Here is a 19,493-nt window from a genome sequence, read left to right on the forward strand (position 1 = left end):
ACTTGGGTGGCTTTAAAAGAGGATTAGGCAAATTCATGGAGGGCGCGGCTATCGACGGCTACAAGCCGCGACGACTAGGCTCCCTATCCGTAGTCGGAGGCAGCTATGTTTCTGAATACCAGTTGCTGGAGACCACAGGAGGGGAGCGCGCTCTGGTGCTCGGGTCCCGCTTGCAGGTCTCCCTTAGGAACTGGTCGGCCGCTGCGAGAGCTTGGATGAGGGATGGCCGGATCCAAGAAGCTCTTCCTTCGCTCTTAATTCCAGCTGGAATCGAGGACCTGCGTACACGCAGCCCGAGGCGAAGGCTTTGCTCTGCAGCCGCGACTTACGCCGCACGCTCCTGTTGCAATCAAATATAACGACCGCGCAGGCAAGCGAGGCATGCGCAGAGCCGTCCTCTCGGGCAGCGGCGCGCACACGTCACGAAGAAGCGCCTCTGCTCTCTTTCGGGTCCTCCAGGTGGCTTCCGGTCCGTCGGCTTCTCTTGCCCGGGGTGCTACGGTTCTATTATGTCGCGACGGGCCTTGAGGAGGCTGAGGGGGGAGTCGCGGGGGCAGTCGCCTCTGGGAGGCCTCGATGTGGGAGGCGGCGGCGAGGAGGAGGAGGAGGAAGAGGACGGAAGAGGTGGAGGAGGAGGCGAGGTGCCGTCGTTGTCGGGGGCTGGAGGCAGCAGGAGGCGGCCCCGGCAGGAGCCGGCGGGTCGGGTCACCAACCTCTTCGAGCTGGTGAGGGTCGGGTCTGCTGAGCTGCCGCCAGTGTGGCCCTGAAGCGGGAGGAGGCTTGCCATAATGTCTCAGGAAGAAGGAGAAGAAGAGGCAAAGGCCCGCCGCCCGCTTCAGCTTCCGCTGCTTTCCCGTAGTAGCCTGGCAGATGTTTCCAAGAAGCTCAGAAGCGGCAGGGCGTGATGGCAGGCAGCAGGCTTTTTATTTATCCTCCACTGTTGGAGGCAGTTTGTGCTTCTGAATGCCAGCTGAGAGAGTTGCTGTTGAGCTCCGGTCCTACTTGCATGCTTCCCATAGGCCTCTTGATGGCCATCATGAAAAGAGAAATGTTGGACTAGATGGCCCTTTGGCCTGATCCAGCAGCTAGGCACTCCTTATGTTCTCCCTACCCCAGCAAATGGTATTCAGTTGAATACCCTCTCAGTATGTGGAGGTTCCACTGCTAGCTGTCATAGCAAATCAGAATTTCCTGACTGATCAGCCCTAAGGTCATGTAGTCCAGCATCCTGTTCCCCATAGTTACCAAGGAAATGCTTTTGGGAAGTTTAGAAGTAGGACCTGAAGGCAACAGTCCCCCCCCCCCCATGGCTTTGTATTGAGAAGCTCTGTGTGCCATGAAGTTGTCTAATGTGCCATGAAGTTGCTTTCTTAAAGCAAGCTGAGCTATTGGCACATATTGTGTGATGACATGAAGTTAATTTCTCCATTTCATGAAATGCACTTTCCTTTGACTGCTGCTAGTCAGCTTTGTTTCCTGGCCCTGCATTCTAATATTATAAGGGAGAGAGAAAGAAATGGGCCCATTTAATCTCTTCTCTTCTCCTTCCCCCCGTTTTATAAACTTGGAAAGCCATCATATATAGAATCAGGCCATTGGTCTGTCTAGCCCAGTAATGTCTACTCTGAGTGACAGTGGCTCTCTGAAGCATCAAACCAGAGGGCTTTCCTAGCTCTGCTTTTACAAGAAATTGAACTTGTAGTTTTCTCCATCAAAGCATGACTTATCACCAGGCTGTGGTGTTTCCCTTTTATATGATAAGTGAAAGAATCCATACATCTGCATTATTCTGCAAAATGAAACAAACACGACCTGTACTTTCATTTCACGGAATGATTAGGGAATGTGTCCTATTTGTTCAACTGGGCTAATTTTTACCTGCACAGATAACCAATGAAGAAGCAGAGGACGATGTAGCATCTAAAGAGGACAAAGATGATTCCAGGCTGCAGGAGGAGGGTGACACAGGGAACAAAGAAGGTCTCAAGAGTGACAGGCGGAGAGAAGGAGACGAGACAGAGCAACCGGACCAGATGGCAAGTACCCTGTAGGCAGCTGGGACAGTAACACACATAACTGTGCAAAAGAGTAGTGAGTGCCCCAGATGTATCCCTGGAAAAGGCAGTGTGCTCTTTCCTTGGGAAACACTTATGCATATAATATGAGGCAAGGCTGCTGTGACATAAACTCCTGACAAACTAGACTTTCAGGAGTCAGATGTGCTACATGATTGCATCTAATTCCTAGGAAAGCCACTATGCAAATGTGTCCTGTGTGTTAAAACGTGTGAATCAATAAATGATTTATTTAAAAATAAATTTTGAAGTAATGCTTAAGTTTTTCTCAGGACTAGTTTCCTTAGTTATGTTTCTACTTCTGATTTGAAGCTGCCATGCATATATCTTAATTGTACCATTTTCATTTTTAAAAGCCTATTTCAAATAACAAATCACGAAAGAAAAAGAAGAAAAGAAAGAATAAGAAGAATGCATCTGGCGAGTCTCTGGTAAATATGAACTAGGTTTGTGGGTTTAGCACCCAGAGGGGGATGCCAAGTGAGGCTGGCTAATGCATATAGGAAGGATAAGAACAGGTCTGGATGAATCCCACCATTCTGGCCCCTTTGGGATTTGAAATATTTATATACCCTTGTTAGGATTGGCTCTTTAAAATGTGGGAATGTAATTCCAGCCCCAGTGAAAGCTGATCAGCTAGATGTAGTGAACAGAGACTAGTGTAGTGTCATGACAGATACACAGCCACACTGTATTGGTAGAAGAGGGTGAAGAGACGTGTGCTAGGACAAGTTAAAGCAGTATGTTTGGGTATGTGGAAGGCATTACAGACAGCTCCTTTATCAAGGGCTGACTCTCAGAAGATTGCAGCTTTCTTTGTAAACTTTCATGTTTCTTAACAGTGCCCTGGAGATGAGGACGATGCAGAAGACATTGAAAGCATCCTTGTGAGGATTGAGAACTCCAATGGACCACCTTGCCAGAGCCAGAGCACAGTTATCACAGACCATCGGCCTTTGCTCTACATAGAGCACAGGTAAGAAGCCGAGTCTTACGAAGGCGTTTTCCTAACCTAGGGATGCTTGGGACTGGGAGCAAGTTGACCAAATGAAGTCTGTGGCTTGTGGAATGTTTGTGGGAGGAACCAAAATTCCTGCACAAAAGTACTTTTGCTTTAGAACGGAGGTGGCTAAGCTGCAGCCTTCCATATGTTGCTGGCCTACTGCTCTCAGCATCCCTGACCATTGGCCATGCTCACTGGTCACAGATTTCCTCCTCTGCTTTAGAGAGTGCTGTTAGAGCTTTTGTTGCTTCCTTTTCGCCATTTGTTTTGCATTTAGACACCCTTCACAGAAGTCTTTTATCTTCCTAATAAAGTCCCTGTTTTATATTGTCACATCAGCATGTATTCTGTGTGCTGTGGAGGTTTTGATATCTGGAGTTTCTGGAGCTTGCTCTTTATTTGCCAACAAAGTACCTTCCAGCATGCAGACTGTATGTCTTCCCCAAAGATGAATGGGGAAAACAATCAGGCTCAGTGAGGAACTTGTGTCTGGGAGTTGAGGCATGTTTTGCCACCTACCTTAGATTTTCCCATTTGCTGCTTTGTTAACTATTAAAGAGATTGGAGAAGGACCTAGTTGCTGCTGTGGGGAGTAGGAGTCCATGCTAGATGGCAGCATATTCTAGTCAAGGTAGTACCCGTCAGATGTTGTGGACTGCAGCATCTCGATGAGTATTGGCCATACTATCTGGGGCTGAAGGGAGCTGTGGTCTGCAGCATTTGGAGGGCACCATGTTGCATATTCTTGACTTAACGGCGTGTCCTCCAGCCATACCAACCAGCACTTCTTGCACCTCCTGTGCTGCTGCTACAACAGTGTCTCCAAATCCTTGGCCTGTCAAGTTACACCTGGGAAGGCAGAGCTGAAGCAGCTCAGTAGATGTTCCTTGTGTGTGTGTGTGTGTGTGTGTGTGTCCCTCCCAGAAAATAAGGCATGCCTCACAGGAAGCTCAATGCAAATACAATGAATTGTTGTCTTTTAAAATCATACATGTGTGGTGTATCCTCAAAAAGTGGAAGTGGTTGCGGTAGGCAATAATTGAACAATGGAGCTTGAGCATCTCTTCTTCACCCTCTCTGGTGGCTAAATTGTCTTGCCTCTTCCTATTTCAGCTTTTGCTTCTCCCCAGACTCCATGCACTTCTCAATAGTCCTCCCACTAGTCTTTGGTAAAACTTCTCAAAAGTCTGTGGCAAAACTGAACTTTTTTTAAAAAAACAACAACATATTTTTCTTAAGGATTTTTTGGTTTACAAAAGTTATGTGCAATGTCTCTTTTTTCCAGTTACATTTTCTACAGATCAGTTTCATTTGTTGAGACATTAGTGTAACATTAGGAAGAAAAAGGGGGAAGAGGTGGAGGGGGGGCATGGTGAGTGGGGGTGGGATCGGGTGGCAATGCTTCTATTCTACTTAGTGTAATTAAAAGCTGAACTTTTGAAGTAGCATGCGTTATGTAGAAGGGCAGATCAAATTACATGCTTCCCTCAGTTTATTGTTACTGCAGCATTTTACATGAATGACGCACCATTTTCACTCTGACCATTAAAATGTCTGCCTTAAGCCCTCCTTTCACTGGGGGGGGGGGGCGGGGGTAGTGGACCTGCCTGCGTATTTCAAACCTTTCTCCTCAACAGGAGTCAGAAATATATTTGAATCAAAACAGAGGGTTGCATTCTGAGAGGTCAGAATTCTGCACCGTATTTCAGAGAGTGCAACTGAATTCCATCCCTGTTTACAGTTGCTTGTAGGATTGCTGGCAGTTTAGTGGTGTGTTAGATGTCTTGCACTGTTTGATCAAGAGAGGGCAGTATTGGCACTTTCTGTTTCAAAGCTATTTTGTAGCAATACTGAAAGGGCAAGGAGTGGTGAGATAAAAATACAGTATTAAGCTGCCCTGCTTCTTGCTGTGTTTGTTTACTGTGGTCCTTATTGCTTCTGCCCTTTTAAATATAGCCTCTGCTCCTCCAGTAGTAGAGATAAGTGAAACACTCAGAAGAGGTATAGAAAGAAATGTAAGGCTAGGTAGGGTGTTTCAGCAAAGGGGTTGCTGAATATACCTTTTGGGAAGGGCCTCTGCCATGCCTCCCTTACTGTAAGCTTGAATCTGTCTTCCAGAACATCTTCATCAGGGATAGGAGAATTTTGTGGCCCTCCAGATGTTGCTGAACTCCAACTTCCATCATCCATGACCATTGGCCAGCAATCTGGAGAGCCATGGGTTTCCTGTCCCTGACTTACGCTTAAGCAAACTGAAACAAATTGGTGTTTGTCACCCGGCTGCCTCTGGCTCCATCTCTGCTCCTTCTCTTGTTGCATAAGAACAGGCCAAAGGTCTGTCTGGTTCTCAAAGTGGTGAATCAGATGCCCAGGGGAAGCCCAGAAGCAGGACCTGAGCACAACAGCGCTCTCCCCACCTGCTGCTGAATTTTAGATTGTAAGCTTCTCAGGGCACAGACCTGTTTCTTGTTCTTTGTATATAATTAATAGAAATAATTAATATAAATAAATAAATAGGTGGATTTGTATTACATTTTTTTTCCCCAGGAACTTGAATCCAGAAACAGAGCTGAAGAGATATTTTGGGGCCCGAGCAGTTCTTGGTGATCAGAGGTAAGTTCAAACTCTAGAAGTGTGAAGCACGTGCTTAGTTAGGTCCTGTGGGAGACTAAAGCATCTGCCAGTTGTCCTATGAAAACATACTTTTTGCTTAAGCCTCTTAGGCTGAGGAACTCTGAATGCCTCTTGCTTAACACTCCACTTTTAGACTGTCTCTGAGACAAGGGATGTTGTGGAGATCTCAGACAACACAGAGTGCTGAAGACGAGGGAAATGGGTCACCAGCACAATAGCTTCAGTGTTTCCTTAGAGATAGTGTCAGCTTTTAACCCTTTGTGCTAATCTAAACAATCTCTTTAAAGCCCAGCCTACAAGTGTGAGGTGCCTGGATGCGGACAAGTACTTGTAGGTCATTCGGATGTGGTAGGAAAGAGGACATGTTGGTGACTTTGAACCATGATTATGCTGCTGTTCCAAGTGCAGGAAGCAGCCTATAATTTCTTCAGGAAGGCAGGGAGCCAACACAGATATCTGAAGGTTCAGGAGGCATGGTCCCAGTTCTGGTAGTGTGCTGCTGTCCTAAATACCTGTCCTGTTGAGCTTCTTTTCCCTCACCGCCTTGCCATCCCCCAAGTATCAATTAATCAGCTGAATTTACTGAGGCGCTACGTATGACTCTCTGGTTTATTTACAAAGAGCGCGTGAGCAGCTTGCAGCGTCGGAGTTAAACAAGTTTCCTCTCTGCGTGGGAGATCTTGTGGGTGTTTGCTTCGTTTTGGTGCATTTTGTAATTTTTTGTGCCGTGCTAGTAGTTGATGCTTATAGGTCTGTTGCTTCAGCAAGATAGCGGCAATTACTGGCAGAGCACAGCAAAGTGTAGAGCAGCCTTCACTAACCTGGTGCCCTGGCTTGGACTACAGTTCCCATCAGCCCCAGTCAGCAAACCTTTGCTGACTGGGGCTGATGGGGGTTGTGGGAGACAACAGGTGGGGAAAGGCTGAAACAGAGAGAAATCTGCTAATGAAAAAGATGGCTTTCTAATTAGGTGGGAAGAGATGATATCTGACCTTCCTAATTCTGAGAGACCAGATTGCATTTTTTTTCTTCTCATGTTATTTGTATATCACAAAAATAGCAAAAAAAAATTAACAGTAATATCTATAAGGTATGGTTCATTTTTAGTGGCCGGTACCAGATTATATTTATCATACACAAGGAGGTAACCACAGGAGGAAGCCAGGGTAGGTCAGTCACATGACAGAGTCCTTTCATGGTAAAAGAATGCTCCAAATGTAGCCATCAGCTCTGTGGACTAGAAGACCAATCTGGAAATTAGATAAGGGCTCAGGTAAATAAATGCCCCTTAAGACAGGGCTCATTGGAAATCTGGATAGGAGATGAAATGCTGAGCCATCATATGGAGCAGATTGAAAATTGCATTTTTTGTTCTGTTTTTAATGTTTTATTGTGGGGGGATTACTGTGTGTATTTTTATTGTTTTATTGGAATGTGGCCACCCTGAGATTGTTTGCATTAAAGAATGGGATATAAATTTTATAAATAAAATAAATATCTAAAGTAATTTTCATCAGTTTGTTCAGCTAAAATAACATTGTATTTTAATATTTTGTTGGAAGCCACCCAGAGTGGCTGGGGAAACCCATCCAGATGGGCAGGGTATAAATAATAATAAATAATAATTATTATTGTTATTATTTTATTTTGCCTGAGTGTTTCTGCTTGTTTGTGTATGTGTCTCTCTCTGTGTGTCACTGTGGTAAACCTTGTGGTATTCATTGGTCTTGCATTCAGTCTGCAAGTTCTATTTCTTCTGCAGGCCACGGCAGAGGCAGCGCCAGTATGTCCGCAGCACGTGGCTGACAGTGCCTAAGAACACTTGGCCACGCCATAGCAAAACAGGTGAGAGGCTTTCCCCACTTCCCTCAGGTGCTCTGTGCACTCCCACTGGCTTTACACCTGCGTTGGAAACACATGCCTGGTTGCTGATTCCATCTTCATAGCTGTTACTTTAGTGCAATCTTCCCCTTCCACTTAGTTTCCTCCAGATGTTTTGGACTAGAACTCCCATCATTCCCAGCCCAATTTGGGGCAGGCCGCTTTATTTTGTGTGTGAGGAAGTACATCTTCACATGTCAAGCAGCAGGCCCGCATGTGCTGAGCTGACATGTAGGAGCAGTGTTTGTATGTCACTCCACCCACCTTTCTCTTTATGTGACCAAAAGGAGGTCTCTTCTTCTGTGCCTGGAGTCATTGCACAGTCTAGCTTTCTGGAAGATGTCGGAAAGGAAAATTTATCTCCTTATCCAAGTATCTATAACCCTGACTGCCCACACTTCTTTGCCTTTGTGCTTGCTTGGAGCCTCAATTTGTTTTTAAGCCTGGAGAAAGCAAGAATCCTTGCTTTGGCGCAAGAGCAGGAAACCTTTGACCTTCCAGGTGTTGCTGAACTACCACTCCCATGAGCCCCAGCAAGCATGGCCAGTAGCCAGGAATGATGGGAGTTGTGGTTCAGCAACATCTAGAGCAGCCTTCCTAAACCTTGGGTTCTTAGATGTTGTTGGACTCCAACTCCCCCTAGAGAGTCAACTAACAGAACTAGTTGTTGGGTTGGGCATGTTCCCTTAGGTGCTGTAAATATATTGCATCGTGCATTAACAGTCCTTTTTCTCTTCCTTTCCCATCCCCAATTCTGCCTAGGCATATCCATGGCGCTGCTAGAAACAAAGCGAGGGGTACAACACTTTGCATTTGAGCACCATCGAGAATACCAGCAGGTGCAGTTCAAGTTCTTGGATGCCGTGGAGTCCATGGATCCAAACAATCTGGTGGTAGGTTCTCAATCGGACAAGGCCCTGCTGCGATGATCAGAGCCCACCTGTAAGATTGGCTGCCATTTTTACTGTTGCCAGTAGCTGGTCTCTGACTATCCAGCAGTCTGCCAACCTGTATCAGGCGATCGCGTGTTGAACGTTTTACAAGAAGGACCCTCCTGTGTCAGAGCAATGGTCCAGGTAGCTCAGCATTCCATCTGTGGAATTGCTCTGACCCAAGGCTGGCAGTGGCCACTGTAGGAGTTTCACAAGCAGGGCATGTATACTGTGATGTCCTTACACTCTGATGGTCAGAGGCGGACAGCTGGAAAAAGTGGTTGCGACCAGCATGGGCAAGTAGTGCCATGTCTTGGGACCAAATGAGATGTTTCTTTGCTCACATAGTTTGCCATGGCTTGCAGGGGCAGGGAGCCAAGTCAAATTGTAGCCCTTTGCCCCATAGCCACAGTCGTGATCATAATTTCTCCTCTCCCTGCACAACCTGAAGGGGAGCTTCCTTTGGTATTCCCCATCAGCCAACAGAATAATTGAATTGTAGGCATGGGTGGGTGAGCGATTCTGGTTGTGAATGTGGCAGGGGGAAGTGGTTAAGAAGGCTCCTTCCCCTTCTGTTTTTAAACTCAAACACAGCAGAAAACAAACTGCATGACAAATGTCTTGTCTAGTTTGGTCCTCGGAGTATAGGACAATGAGTTTGTTATTACATGGAGATATATGACAAAAGATGGCAAACCCTGCTGCATTCTGGGCTCTAGTCCTTCACGGTACATAGCAAAGTCACAGATCCTGCATCCTTTTGCCCAGATCTTATCCACAATGTTTGCCCATGTTTGTAAGATTTGGACTGAAGGGTTCAGTGACTAAAGAGACCCTTGATGGTGGTGGGTTTCTAAAACGTTATCTGCTGCCAAGTTTTTGTGTCTTGGAAGATTTTGCTACTAGTGACTGATGTTTTCACCTAATCCTTTTTCAAAAGCAAGCTATATCGGTAGCATCACAACAGCCGGAGGCGGTGAATTCCAAAGGCTGACTCTGTATTTTGTGGGAGGGTAGCTGGAAGTTCCTCTTTTCATAGAATCATAGAATCATAGAGTTGGAAGAGACCACAAGGGCCATCGAGTCCAACCCCCTGCCAAGCAGGAAACACCATAAAACACTCTTTTGTAGCTCTCTTTCTGAAAATTTAAAAATCACTTTTGGAATTGCGATATAATTATGTTTGTTGACGCTTTGGTCTGTACTCCTGGTCCTGTGGGGAATCATAGAATTGGAACGAATGCCCAAGGCTAATCTAGTCCAGCCCTCTGCAATGCAGGAATCTCAGCTAAAGCATTCATGACAGATAGTCATCCACTGGAGGTGCTTAAACACCTCCAGTGAAGGAAAGTCCACACCTCCCAAGGGAGTCCGCTCCACTGTCAAACAGCTCTTACTGTCAGAAAGTTCTTGCTGGTGTTTAGTCTCAGTCTGCTTTCTTGTAACTTGAAGTCATTGGTTCGGGAAGAGGCAGTCTGTTCTGTTACTCTATGGAGCAGAACTCTGATGTGGAACAAGTCTCTCCTGCAGCGCAGAGGTTGCCCTGCCTGTCATATAGGAACTTGATTTCCACATTGGGCTTGCAGCCATTGTTGTTGACCTGGATGAACTCATCTATAAAGCAAGCCCCTGGCTGAGGACGCCCCTCCTGTCTGGGACAGAAGGTGGGGGTGAGCAAAGAGAGCGCTGAGTGGATTCTAACAAGCAAGATTTGAATAGGCAGCTGTGCTATTTTTAAACTTCTTTTTCCAGATTTGAAGAAAGGAGTGCCTAATTTCTCTTGGTACTTTAGCAGAACAGGCTCTGCTTTGAGGCTTTACTGACCATATCCTGGTGAATTAAGTTGGGCAACAACTTTGATGGCACACACAAAGCAGGCAAATCATTCTTGGCCTAATATTAGCATAATCAGGACATTGAGCTTGGAGAGCCCCCAGCCTCCCCCCCTTCCCCTTCCCCGATGAGGGCAAACACGGCTCTTTGAAACTTCACTGTTCTGTTTTTTAGATAGAAGACCCTTTGTCTGGGGAAGACTCACGCTTTGCACTCTCACCACTCATTGCTTGGGCATGGGATCTGTGCTTGATGGGCGTCTTTGGCTTGGGGAAAAACAGAAGGCAGCAGCTAGAAGCTGCAGCTTTGCAAATTCAGATGACACTCAGTTGTCGCAATGCAAGCCTTGGCACAGTGGGTCATGGTCAGACCAAATGTCTGCTGAGTTCAGCATTCTGTGGCCTACAAGTGGTCAGACAGATACCCCACAACTAGAGCTGGGTGGTCCTGTTATTTCCCAGCTAATTGTGATCAGGATAGGGGTGGGTTGACGTTGCGATTTGCAGGCATCAAAGCTTATGGTGTGTGCAGTCCCTTAGGCATGGTACGACCCTGTCCTGTCCTATCCCACCAGCATGTGCCTCCCTCACATCACCTTCAGCTACCTTTGCTTCCTTCAACTCCAAGGGGTTAGGCCCTTGTTGACCAATTGACTAGTCAAGATGTCCTAATGTGACTCCTCAGGTCATCAACTGCCTCACAGTACAAGTTCGGAAATTAGTTGTCTCGTATGCATATGGTGGTGCCTAATCAGGCTGACTGAAAACTTCGTAGTGATTCTGGTCAGCCCCTCCCCACCCCCACCCCGGAGATCCCTCTCTAATCTTATATCTGTTTTATTGCACCATTCACAGTTGATGGGCTTGGGAGTTCATTCAAGGTGAAGTGCAGCCCATTGCAATTTCACTTAATACACCACTTCGGAGCAATCAAAGAACTGAATGTTTCATATCTTGGAGTAATTGTTTGTTCCCTAGCCTGTTATTATGTAGCCTGCTGTTTTCATGAAAAGTCATCCTCCGGATCAATAAAATACGAAGAGAAGGAAATGGCCATGTCACGGATTTCAAAATGCTTGCTTCATCTGTCTGCTTGCAGCTTTTGCTCCAGATGAACCCTTCGCATGTAGACTCACTCTTACAGCTCAGTGACGTCTGTCGGATGCAGGAGGACCAGGAGATGGCCAGAGACCTTGTCGGTAAGAAGCTGAGGGCAGCCAGAGTGGAAGCTGGGAGGGCTGTGCTGTGTTGCTTGAGCTGCTCCTGGAATTATGGTTCTCCCCAAAATGGAGGAGGGAGTCTAGAAGGATGCATGTGTTCTAAAGAGGGCCATGCCTTCCAGAATAGGGGATTGTGGGAACCATATGTGTCACCAGCTAGTAATCCAGAGCATTGCTATTCATCCCCTGGGATGCTACTGTTTCATAGGACACCTGGATTAGGAAGCACCTTCCACTTCCTCTTTAGAGTCAGTGTTGAAGGGAACAGGGCCTTCTCAGTTGTGGCACCTCATCTATGAAGTCCCCTTTCAGTTCATCATGTTCCCACTCTAGGCATTTCGACAACAGTAGAGTACTAATTTTAGTATTTCTAGCATTTAGTGGAACCTGGGTTTAATGCTAATTTGACAGAGAAATGGGATAACAATATTTTAACAACAAAAAAACAACTCCAAAGATGAGTGGTGTCTCCTGCCTCTAGTACAGGGGTAACCAATATAGCGTCCTCCAGATGTTATTGATCCACAACTCCCAGCATCACCAATGGTCAGAGATGATGGAGGTTGCAGCCTACAACATCCAGGTGGCATCATGTTAGCTCTGCTCTGGTGCTACAGGAGGGAACACACACACACACACACACACCAGTTTCCTAGGTAGCTTGGACCAGAATGGGATTGCTCTTGTGGCTACCTCTGCCTGACCTTTTTGCTTCCACCTAAACATGATACCCACAACAGCAAAAACCAACACTAAAACTTGCTTACTGTGTGTTATTAAATCTGTACTGCATAGTTTGTTTACATTGCATAGTGTATATATTAGATTTCTGTTCTAATACTTCAAATGCATTTGCATCACTCAGGCAGCTTGGAACAGTTCAAATCACAGTATCATTAAAAATCTACAATATTGTTATGTCGTTGCTAGAAATGGAGGAAGGCCTGTCCACCACAGCTGAATACCAGTTGCAGAAAACCACAGAAGTGGGGACTGCTCTTGTACTTGAGCCCTGCTTGCTGATTTCCCATAGGCTGGCCCTGTGAGAACAGGATGCTGGACTAGATGGGCCATCGGTCTGATCCGGCAGGCTCTTCTTAAGTTATTATGATCTTAGGCAGCATGCAAGTTGGTAGGGAGGTGGTATCCTGCACCCAAGCCATATGGGCTTAAAGTATTAAAATTGAATACCTCGCCTTGTTTTTGAAGAATATAATCAGTACATGAAAGGCTACAGAAGGTGACTCAGCCATGCCCCACTCTTGGTGCCTCTTTTGCAGAAAGAGCCCTCTACACCCTGGAGTGCGCCTTTCACCCAATGTTCAGCCTCACCAGCGGGACCTGCAGACTGGACTACCGGAGGCCAGAGAACAGGTAAGAGTCCCATTGACAGTGCCGAATGGGAGTTTGCTTGCTCAGTCAGGACTTCTCACTCTAAAGATAGATGACTTCTTTGCACAAGCCAGGAAAGGAGTTGAACCAGAATGTGCTGCCCTTCATGGCTGATCAAGCCTGTTTATGCCTTTTTCCATGCCCAGACTGAATTGTTGTTGTTATATTGTTAATCATTCATCTTTGCTTTTTCCCCCTCTCAGAGCCTTCTATCTGGCTCTGTTCAAGCATATGATTTTCCTAGAGAGGAGAGGTTGTCCTCGCACCGCCCTGGAGTTCTGCAAACTTATTCTGAGGTAACTACTGGTTCTTATAAGGCAGCTTTAGGCCTCTGGTCTCTCTTTTAGACTTGGTGGGAGGACTGACCAGCACACCGTCTCCCATCTCTACTCTGAGCAGGAGTGTGTTAACATACTGAGTCTTTAATTTCTCTAAAAGTTTTTAAGGGGGCAGTTAACCCCCTTATGTAGACATGGAGAAGGGTTGATTAATTTGCTGGTTGGTCTTGACTATTGCTGGTTGGTTTTGCAATAGACTCACATGGTTTTTAATCTCCCCACCCTTGAATTCCACTCCCATCTCCAAAGCCTTGATCCAGAGAATGACCCGCTGTGCATACTGCTGATAATTGATTTGCTGTCGCTACGAGCAAGAGAGTACGCCTTCCTGACACGCATGTTTCAGGAGTGGGAGGTGAGTTGCTAGTGGGTGGCCCTGGCAGGAAGTGTGCTGAGAACGGAAGAGTCTGGCTGAGTTGCCAGAAGGTCACACCACCACCTGCGGAAGAATTAGGTGTGAGTCACTCTGGCCACAGCCTGTGGTGCTTCCGATTCCTCTGGAGCTGGTCGTAACTGCAGCCTGTTCATGAGCAACTCTTATAATGCAATTTACCACTAGAGTTACTGTTGACTTTCCGTGTTTGGTTTTATGGACTGTTAATGTGTTGCATTTAACTGGTAATTTTCTTTGTGGCCGCATTTAGGGTCAAAAAATGGGATACAAGTTTCTTAAAAAATTAGCTCAGCTGTCAACCAGATACTTACATAGCTTCTCTTCCTCTTCTCTCCCCCCCCCTTCCCGCCCCCACCTTTAGGGTCATCGGAACCTGTCTCAGCTCCCAAACTTTGCCTTCTCGGTCCCTCTGGCATATTTCTTTCTGAGCCAGCAGGAAGACCTCCCAGAGTCAGAGATCAACCAAGCCCACGAAAGAGCTGCCAGCCTCATTCGGCAGTCACTGGTCATGTTCCCGAATGGTGAGTCTGTCTGTGTAAAATGTTCAAAGATGGGTGTACAGAAGGCCGCAGCTGTGAATAAAGCCCTTCATATTCCCTCAGCAGTGGCGGCTCCGGGAGGGCAGTAATGCTAAACCTCAGAGGGGGGTTGGGTTGCTTTAATCAAGATTTCCCGTGACTGGTCGTCTCCTCTTTGTCCACGCTTCCCCTTCAAGACACTGTCACGCTTTAGCCAGGAGCAGCACATGGGTCCTGCCTTTCATCATGCTGTGACTGCCTAGTCCCTGGGAGGGGCCTGCCCAGTTTCCCCTTCCAGCCCCAGGCTCCAAAGGGATATAAGGTCTGCCAAGACAGCCTTGCATGGCTGAGCAGTGAATGTCTTCTGCTCCAAACAAAGGGAGTCCAGTTTGGGCTGCTGACCCATGATAAGGCACACCCTTTCTGCTCCTCCACAGCGACTTCAAACAAAACCCCTTAAAAATAATAATTAGGGGCCAGAAAAAGTTCTGTTGTGTGGTTTTAATGGCACCTCACTTCTTGCAAGTCCATTTCATTCAGAACTTGTTTCTGTGGTGGGAAGAATAAAAAAACAAGAGGCAGAGCAATATTGTGACCCATTTTGAGTACCCGAGCAACAGCATTTGTGGCGGTTGGAGGTCTTTCCCTCTCATTTCTTTCTCTTCATGCCTCTTCCAGTTCTTATGCCTTTGTTGGATCGCTGTAGTGTGCAGCCAGATTCCACAGTAGCATCCCATGCATTCTTTGGACTGGACGCCCAGTTGAGGTAAGGAGTGTGTGAAAATGCTCTTTGCAGTCCAAGAACATGCAAGTCTTACAGGAATGGAGTGAGGCGGTTTGTGGTGTCAGCAGCTGAATCTTCTTATTGAATACTAGCAAGATTGGAGGGAGGTTTTTCAGAATACCAAGGGAAGCATCAGAACCAGAGGATTGCATGTCAGCAACGTGAGGTCAAACTGAGAATCGGTTGCTGACATGGGTGCTCGTGTTGTCAGTTTCTGGGGCCAGTGGCAGTCAGCAGGAGAGCAGAAGCTTCTTCTAATGCTTTCAGCAAGCATCAAGGGATCTCTACAGCAAAGAGGCTGGGCAAGTTTCTGGTTCAAGACTGTCTGGTCTGTTGTTTCTACAGTGTCGAAGGGGCAGGTCACAGTCTATGGAATGGACATAAGGATGACCTCTGTGTTTGACCCTTTCCCCCAGGACAAGGGCAGGATAAAAGTGTAATGTGTTGTGCCCTGCTAAAAGTGAAAGTCTTCATCAGCCTTGATGCCTAGTAGTGGAACTGAGGCCTTCTGCTCTTGTTTCTCTTCCTTTGAGTTGTCCTCAGCAAGTCTACCTCTAAGGCAGCAAAGTGCTTTAATCTGCCATGTTACCATGTTTCAAGGTGTCTCGTTTTCCCTTTGCAGTTCGCCCCCTGTGCTGAACCAGCTGGTTGCCCTCTATCTTGGGAGGACCCATTCCCTCTGGAAGGACCCGGCTGTCATGGCCTGGCTCGAAACAAACGTGCATGAGGTGTTGCGGATGGTGGATGCCAAGGACCCAATGTTGGAGGAGGCTGAGCAGAAGTGAGTCTCTGCACCTGCTCCAGGCTGATGGCGGGCAGAATTCATTCCCGCTCTGTCTCCAAGCATTCCCTGCCATATTCTGCTGACTCCTGCACCCTGTTACCCTCCTGTTGAGAGAAGAGAGCGTTCAACAGCCGGGGGGTGGGGGAGAGACATAGCAGGGCAGTGGGCTGTGCTTGGTGCCTTCTTAGATGTGCCAGCTAATTTGAGGGTGGTTGGAAAAGAAATGTTTTTGAAGCTATCAAGAACTGCCAACTGGGCTGACTGAATGCAGCTACTTTTGGGGGATTCTGGCAATCTGTGAGCAGCCCTGGGTGCCAATGTGTTTCTGCAGAGGAGGCCTTTGCTTACGTGTGGCTGGGAAAGAGAGCTCCGAGGGATGCATATAGCAAATTAGAGCCACTTTTCTGAAATATTTTTGGCCCTTAGGCGAAAGGCAAGGTACCAGAACGCTCCCAGGAATGTCTACCGTCATGTGATCCTCTCGGAGATAAGGGAAGCCACAGCAGCATTGCCTCCGGTGAGAGAATGGATTGGGCAGGGGCATAGCTGCACCTCACAAACCTTTTTTTTTTTATGGGGAGCATATCCTGTCAGTATCTCTTGCTTCTTCTGATTCTGCTCAATATGGCCTTTCTGGGCTCCCATATCACAGTTCTTTGGGCATAAGGAGCTGGCTGGCATTGAGCTGCCAATGGCCCATCCTGCACAGTGTTGTTAGCTGGAGAGCAGAGGCTTCTCCCAGCACTGTTGCCTGATAGCACTTAATGGGAATGTCTGGGACCTTCTGCATGGCAAGTGTGCACTGTGCCTCTCGTCAGTATAGCAAGCTTACCAGCTCTACTGCCATTTAGGCCCCTCCCACCCACAAGGGGCCTTGCTAGCCATCCCAGGGCTGCACCTGCCACCACCTTGAGGGCAGCCATATTTCTTCTTTCACAGTTCTCCCAGCTTGTACAAAGTTCCCTTCTTCTTTTGTCTCATATTTCTAGATTGTAAGCCTACAGGCAGGAACGCGTTTTTTTTGTGTATTTTTTTTGTGCAGCACCTAGTGCATATTTGGCACTTTATAAGTAATCCAGTAGGAAGCAGCAAAGGGAGGGAAGCGAAGCAGGGCCACTTCATCGGCTCTGCCCAGAGATCAGCTACATCAGGCACCTCTCCCTGAACTGTTTCCACTCAAGCTGGCCATTATGGGAACAAATATTTTAATTTTAAGAAGGGATGCCTGGATTTGCTTCTCTTTTCCCTTTGGGGACATGTATTTTAGATCGTAAGCCTACTGACAAGGATTGTCTTGTTAGTTACTGCTCTTCTGTAAGAGCCTGTAGGAGCCTATTTGCTGAAAAGCAGGGTAAAAAAATGCTACAACTAAATACAAAGATGGTGATGAGTTCTGACCTGGATTCCATTTCCCTCCCTCTCTCAAGGAAGTGACCTCCCAGCCGATAATGGGGTTTGACCCCCTGCCGCCTCTGGACTCCATTGTTTCGTACACAAGGCCAGAAAGGTACCACCTGTTGCTGCTTCCTGCACACCTCCATCCAATTCAGTAGCTTGGATATTTACTTAGGTCTGTGTCAGCCTGGGGTAGACAAAAAACCCCAGAAAGGACCAGAAGTGGTCCAGTTCTCTGAATCTTTTAAACATGCATTGTGTTTGCGAGTTTTTATACAGGCAGTGGAAGCTGGTCCATTAGGGCAAATGGGGCACTGCTCCACCAATCTCAGTCTTCCCTGAAGGCCCTGCTTCCCTCAGTAATCTCCCCCGTTTACTTACAACCAGCCCAGCAGGTGTCACTGCCTGTCAGCTTCTTCCTCCTCAGCCTCAATGCTGCCCTTGTAGAACTCAGCAAGGAGAAGGATGGGGACAAAACTAGAAAGCTAGAATTAGTTGATTCCACCTCTCACTTAACTCTGGCTCCTCTTGGTCTCCCTGCTTACTAGTCCCAATGGACACCAGTCAGCTGCCTTATTCCAGGCCAGCCTACCTGCCCATCGCGCTCATTATTGTCTTCTCTGAGTAGCAGAGGTGCTCTGGGGAATCAGGTAGAGAATGTTCTTTCCCATTGCCTCCTATTGGAGATAACAGGGATGGAACCTGGGACCTTTTGCCTGCAGAGTAAATGCTTTGCTCATAAGCTGTGGTCCATCTCTTCCTCAGTTCATCAAAGACCCACCCACCCTTCCCCATGTCACTTTGTTCTTCCCACACAGTGGGCCAAATATTTATTCTTTTTACATTGCCTTTTGTATCCCATTGTTCCTCCAAGCAGTTCAGAGGACATAAAATCTGCCCCTTGCCCCTGTGATTGGTCGAAGTTTACCCACTGAGTTTCATAGTTGAGTGGGGATTGGAACCAGAGTCTTAGCTTAGTCAAGCACTAAGATCTGTTACACCAGACTGTCTTTCTGGATAGTAGTCCAAAATTGCACGCTCCCTGGATCATGAAGGGCCATGACATGCCCTCTCTCCTAGGAAAGAGGAGGAGGGCCATTTGTGACCAGACTTTCTCTTTTTTTTTCCAGGGCAACCCATCCAGCCAATGAAAGCACTTTATCTCTCTTCTTTCGCTCACTCTTGCCAAACTTCAACTTGCAGGTATGTTGAGTGTGAAATGACTGGCCAAGGTAAGGCAGATATGCAGGTGGCTGCATGCTTCTGAGTACTAGGTGCTGGGAACGGCAGGAGGGGAGAGTGCTCTTGCACTTGGGTCCTGCCTGCAGGTTTCCCATAATGGGCACCAAGTTGGCAACTGTGAGAACGGGAGGCTGGACTAGATGGCCCCCCTTTTGCTTGATTCAACTCCTATCAGCCCCATCTAGTATGCGTCTACAATCCAGTCTGCCAGGTTCTCCCCCGAGAAGACTGGAGTGTCCAGGCCTTCCTCCCTAAGTGTATAAGGAGCAGAAGAGATGGAGAATTTGCAGCAAAGAGACTGAGATGAGCTTCTTTCTAGCATTTCTTCTGAGGACCCCAAAGACTGGGCTGGTTCTCCTTCAGTGCCCAGCACCTCTTCCAGTCAAACTGCCTTGTATAACTCCTTGCCCTGTGCTGTGTTTCAGGGAGAAGTCAGAGCCGGTGGAGAGGAAGAGCCGGGTGCAGGACAGAATCTGAACCAGGGTGTGAACAGACTGATGGCAGCCATGCGGGACATGCTGGCAAATATCCAGTTCCAGGAGCCACCACGGGACGACAACCCCGAGGGGGATGGGGGAGAGTGGGACTAGGCCCTTGCACCCCAGAACTTCCTTTCTGCCCCTTCTGTAACTTCCCTTGCCACAAAATAAACAATCATAAGCCAGAGGGGTAGAGTGTCTCTGTGCCTTAAACATGCACACACCAGGAAAAAAGGGCATGGTTATCATCTTGGCACAACTGATAGGGCAGAAATGGCCCTTTGCTCTGAAAGCTGCACACAGTTGCTTTCATGAGATCCATGTTTCGCTAACATGCAACTGTCCTACCTAAGGAGAGGAGCTGCAAGCAGTAGGCTGGGGAGGCACACATGCCCCCATCTCAATTCCTTTCACTGAGAGATTTATTGTGTCCATTGCCTTCCTTTTCTCAGTGGCTCCTGCCAGTGAAACCACATAGGCTAGAGCACCAGCCTTCAGCTATTGGATCAAGACCCACTACCAGGTCATGGCCTGATCCAAGGTGGGATAGTGCAACAGTAGCAGCAACACCACCATATAACTATATGGTG

The 19,493-nt window shown here is 47.3% G+C and overlaps 1 protein-coding gene across 1 annotated transcript; it reads left to right on the forward strand.

Annotated features, from left to right (window-relative positions):
* Positions 1 to 422: 422 nt before the first annotated feature.
* On the forward strand, positions 423 to 19,090 carry TCF25 (TCF25 ribosome quality control complex subunit). Its single transcript, XM_083456465.1, has 18 exons — positions 423 to 725; positions 1,887 to 2,036; positions 2,432 to 2,506; positions 2,918 to 3,051; positions 5,626 to 5,691; positions 7,475 to 7,557; positions 8,356 to 8,486; positions 11,457 to 11,556; positions 12,858 to 12,951; positions 13,173 to 13,265; positions 13,557 to 13,662; positions 14,063 to 14,222; positions 14,898 to 14,985; positions 15,626 to 15,784; positions 16,214 to 16,304; positions 17,215 to 17,294; positions 18,313 to 18,385; positions 18,850 to 19,090. Exons 1-18 carry the CDS (start codon positions 510 to 512, stop codon positions 19,012 to 19,014), a joined length of 2,064 nt encoding a protein of 687 aa, XP_083312591.1. The 5' UTR covers positions 423 to 509; the 3' UTR covers positions 19,015 to 19,090.
* The last annotated feature ends 403 nt before the right edge of the window (positions 19,091 to 19,493 follow it).

This window comes from Podarcis tiliguerta (genome assembly GCF_965153285.1).
Source record: "Podarcis tiliguerta genome assembly, chromosome: 8".
Classification (NCBI taxonomy): Eukaryota; Metazoa; Chordata; class Lepidosauria; order Squamata; family Lacertidae; genus Podarcis; species Podarcis tiliguerta.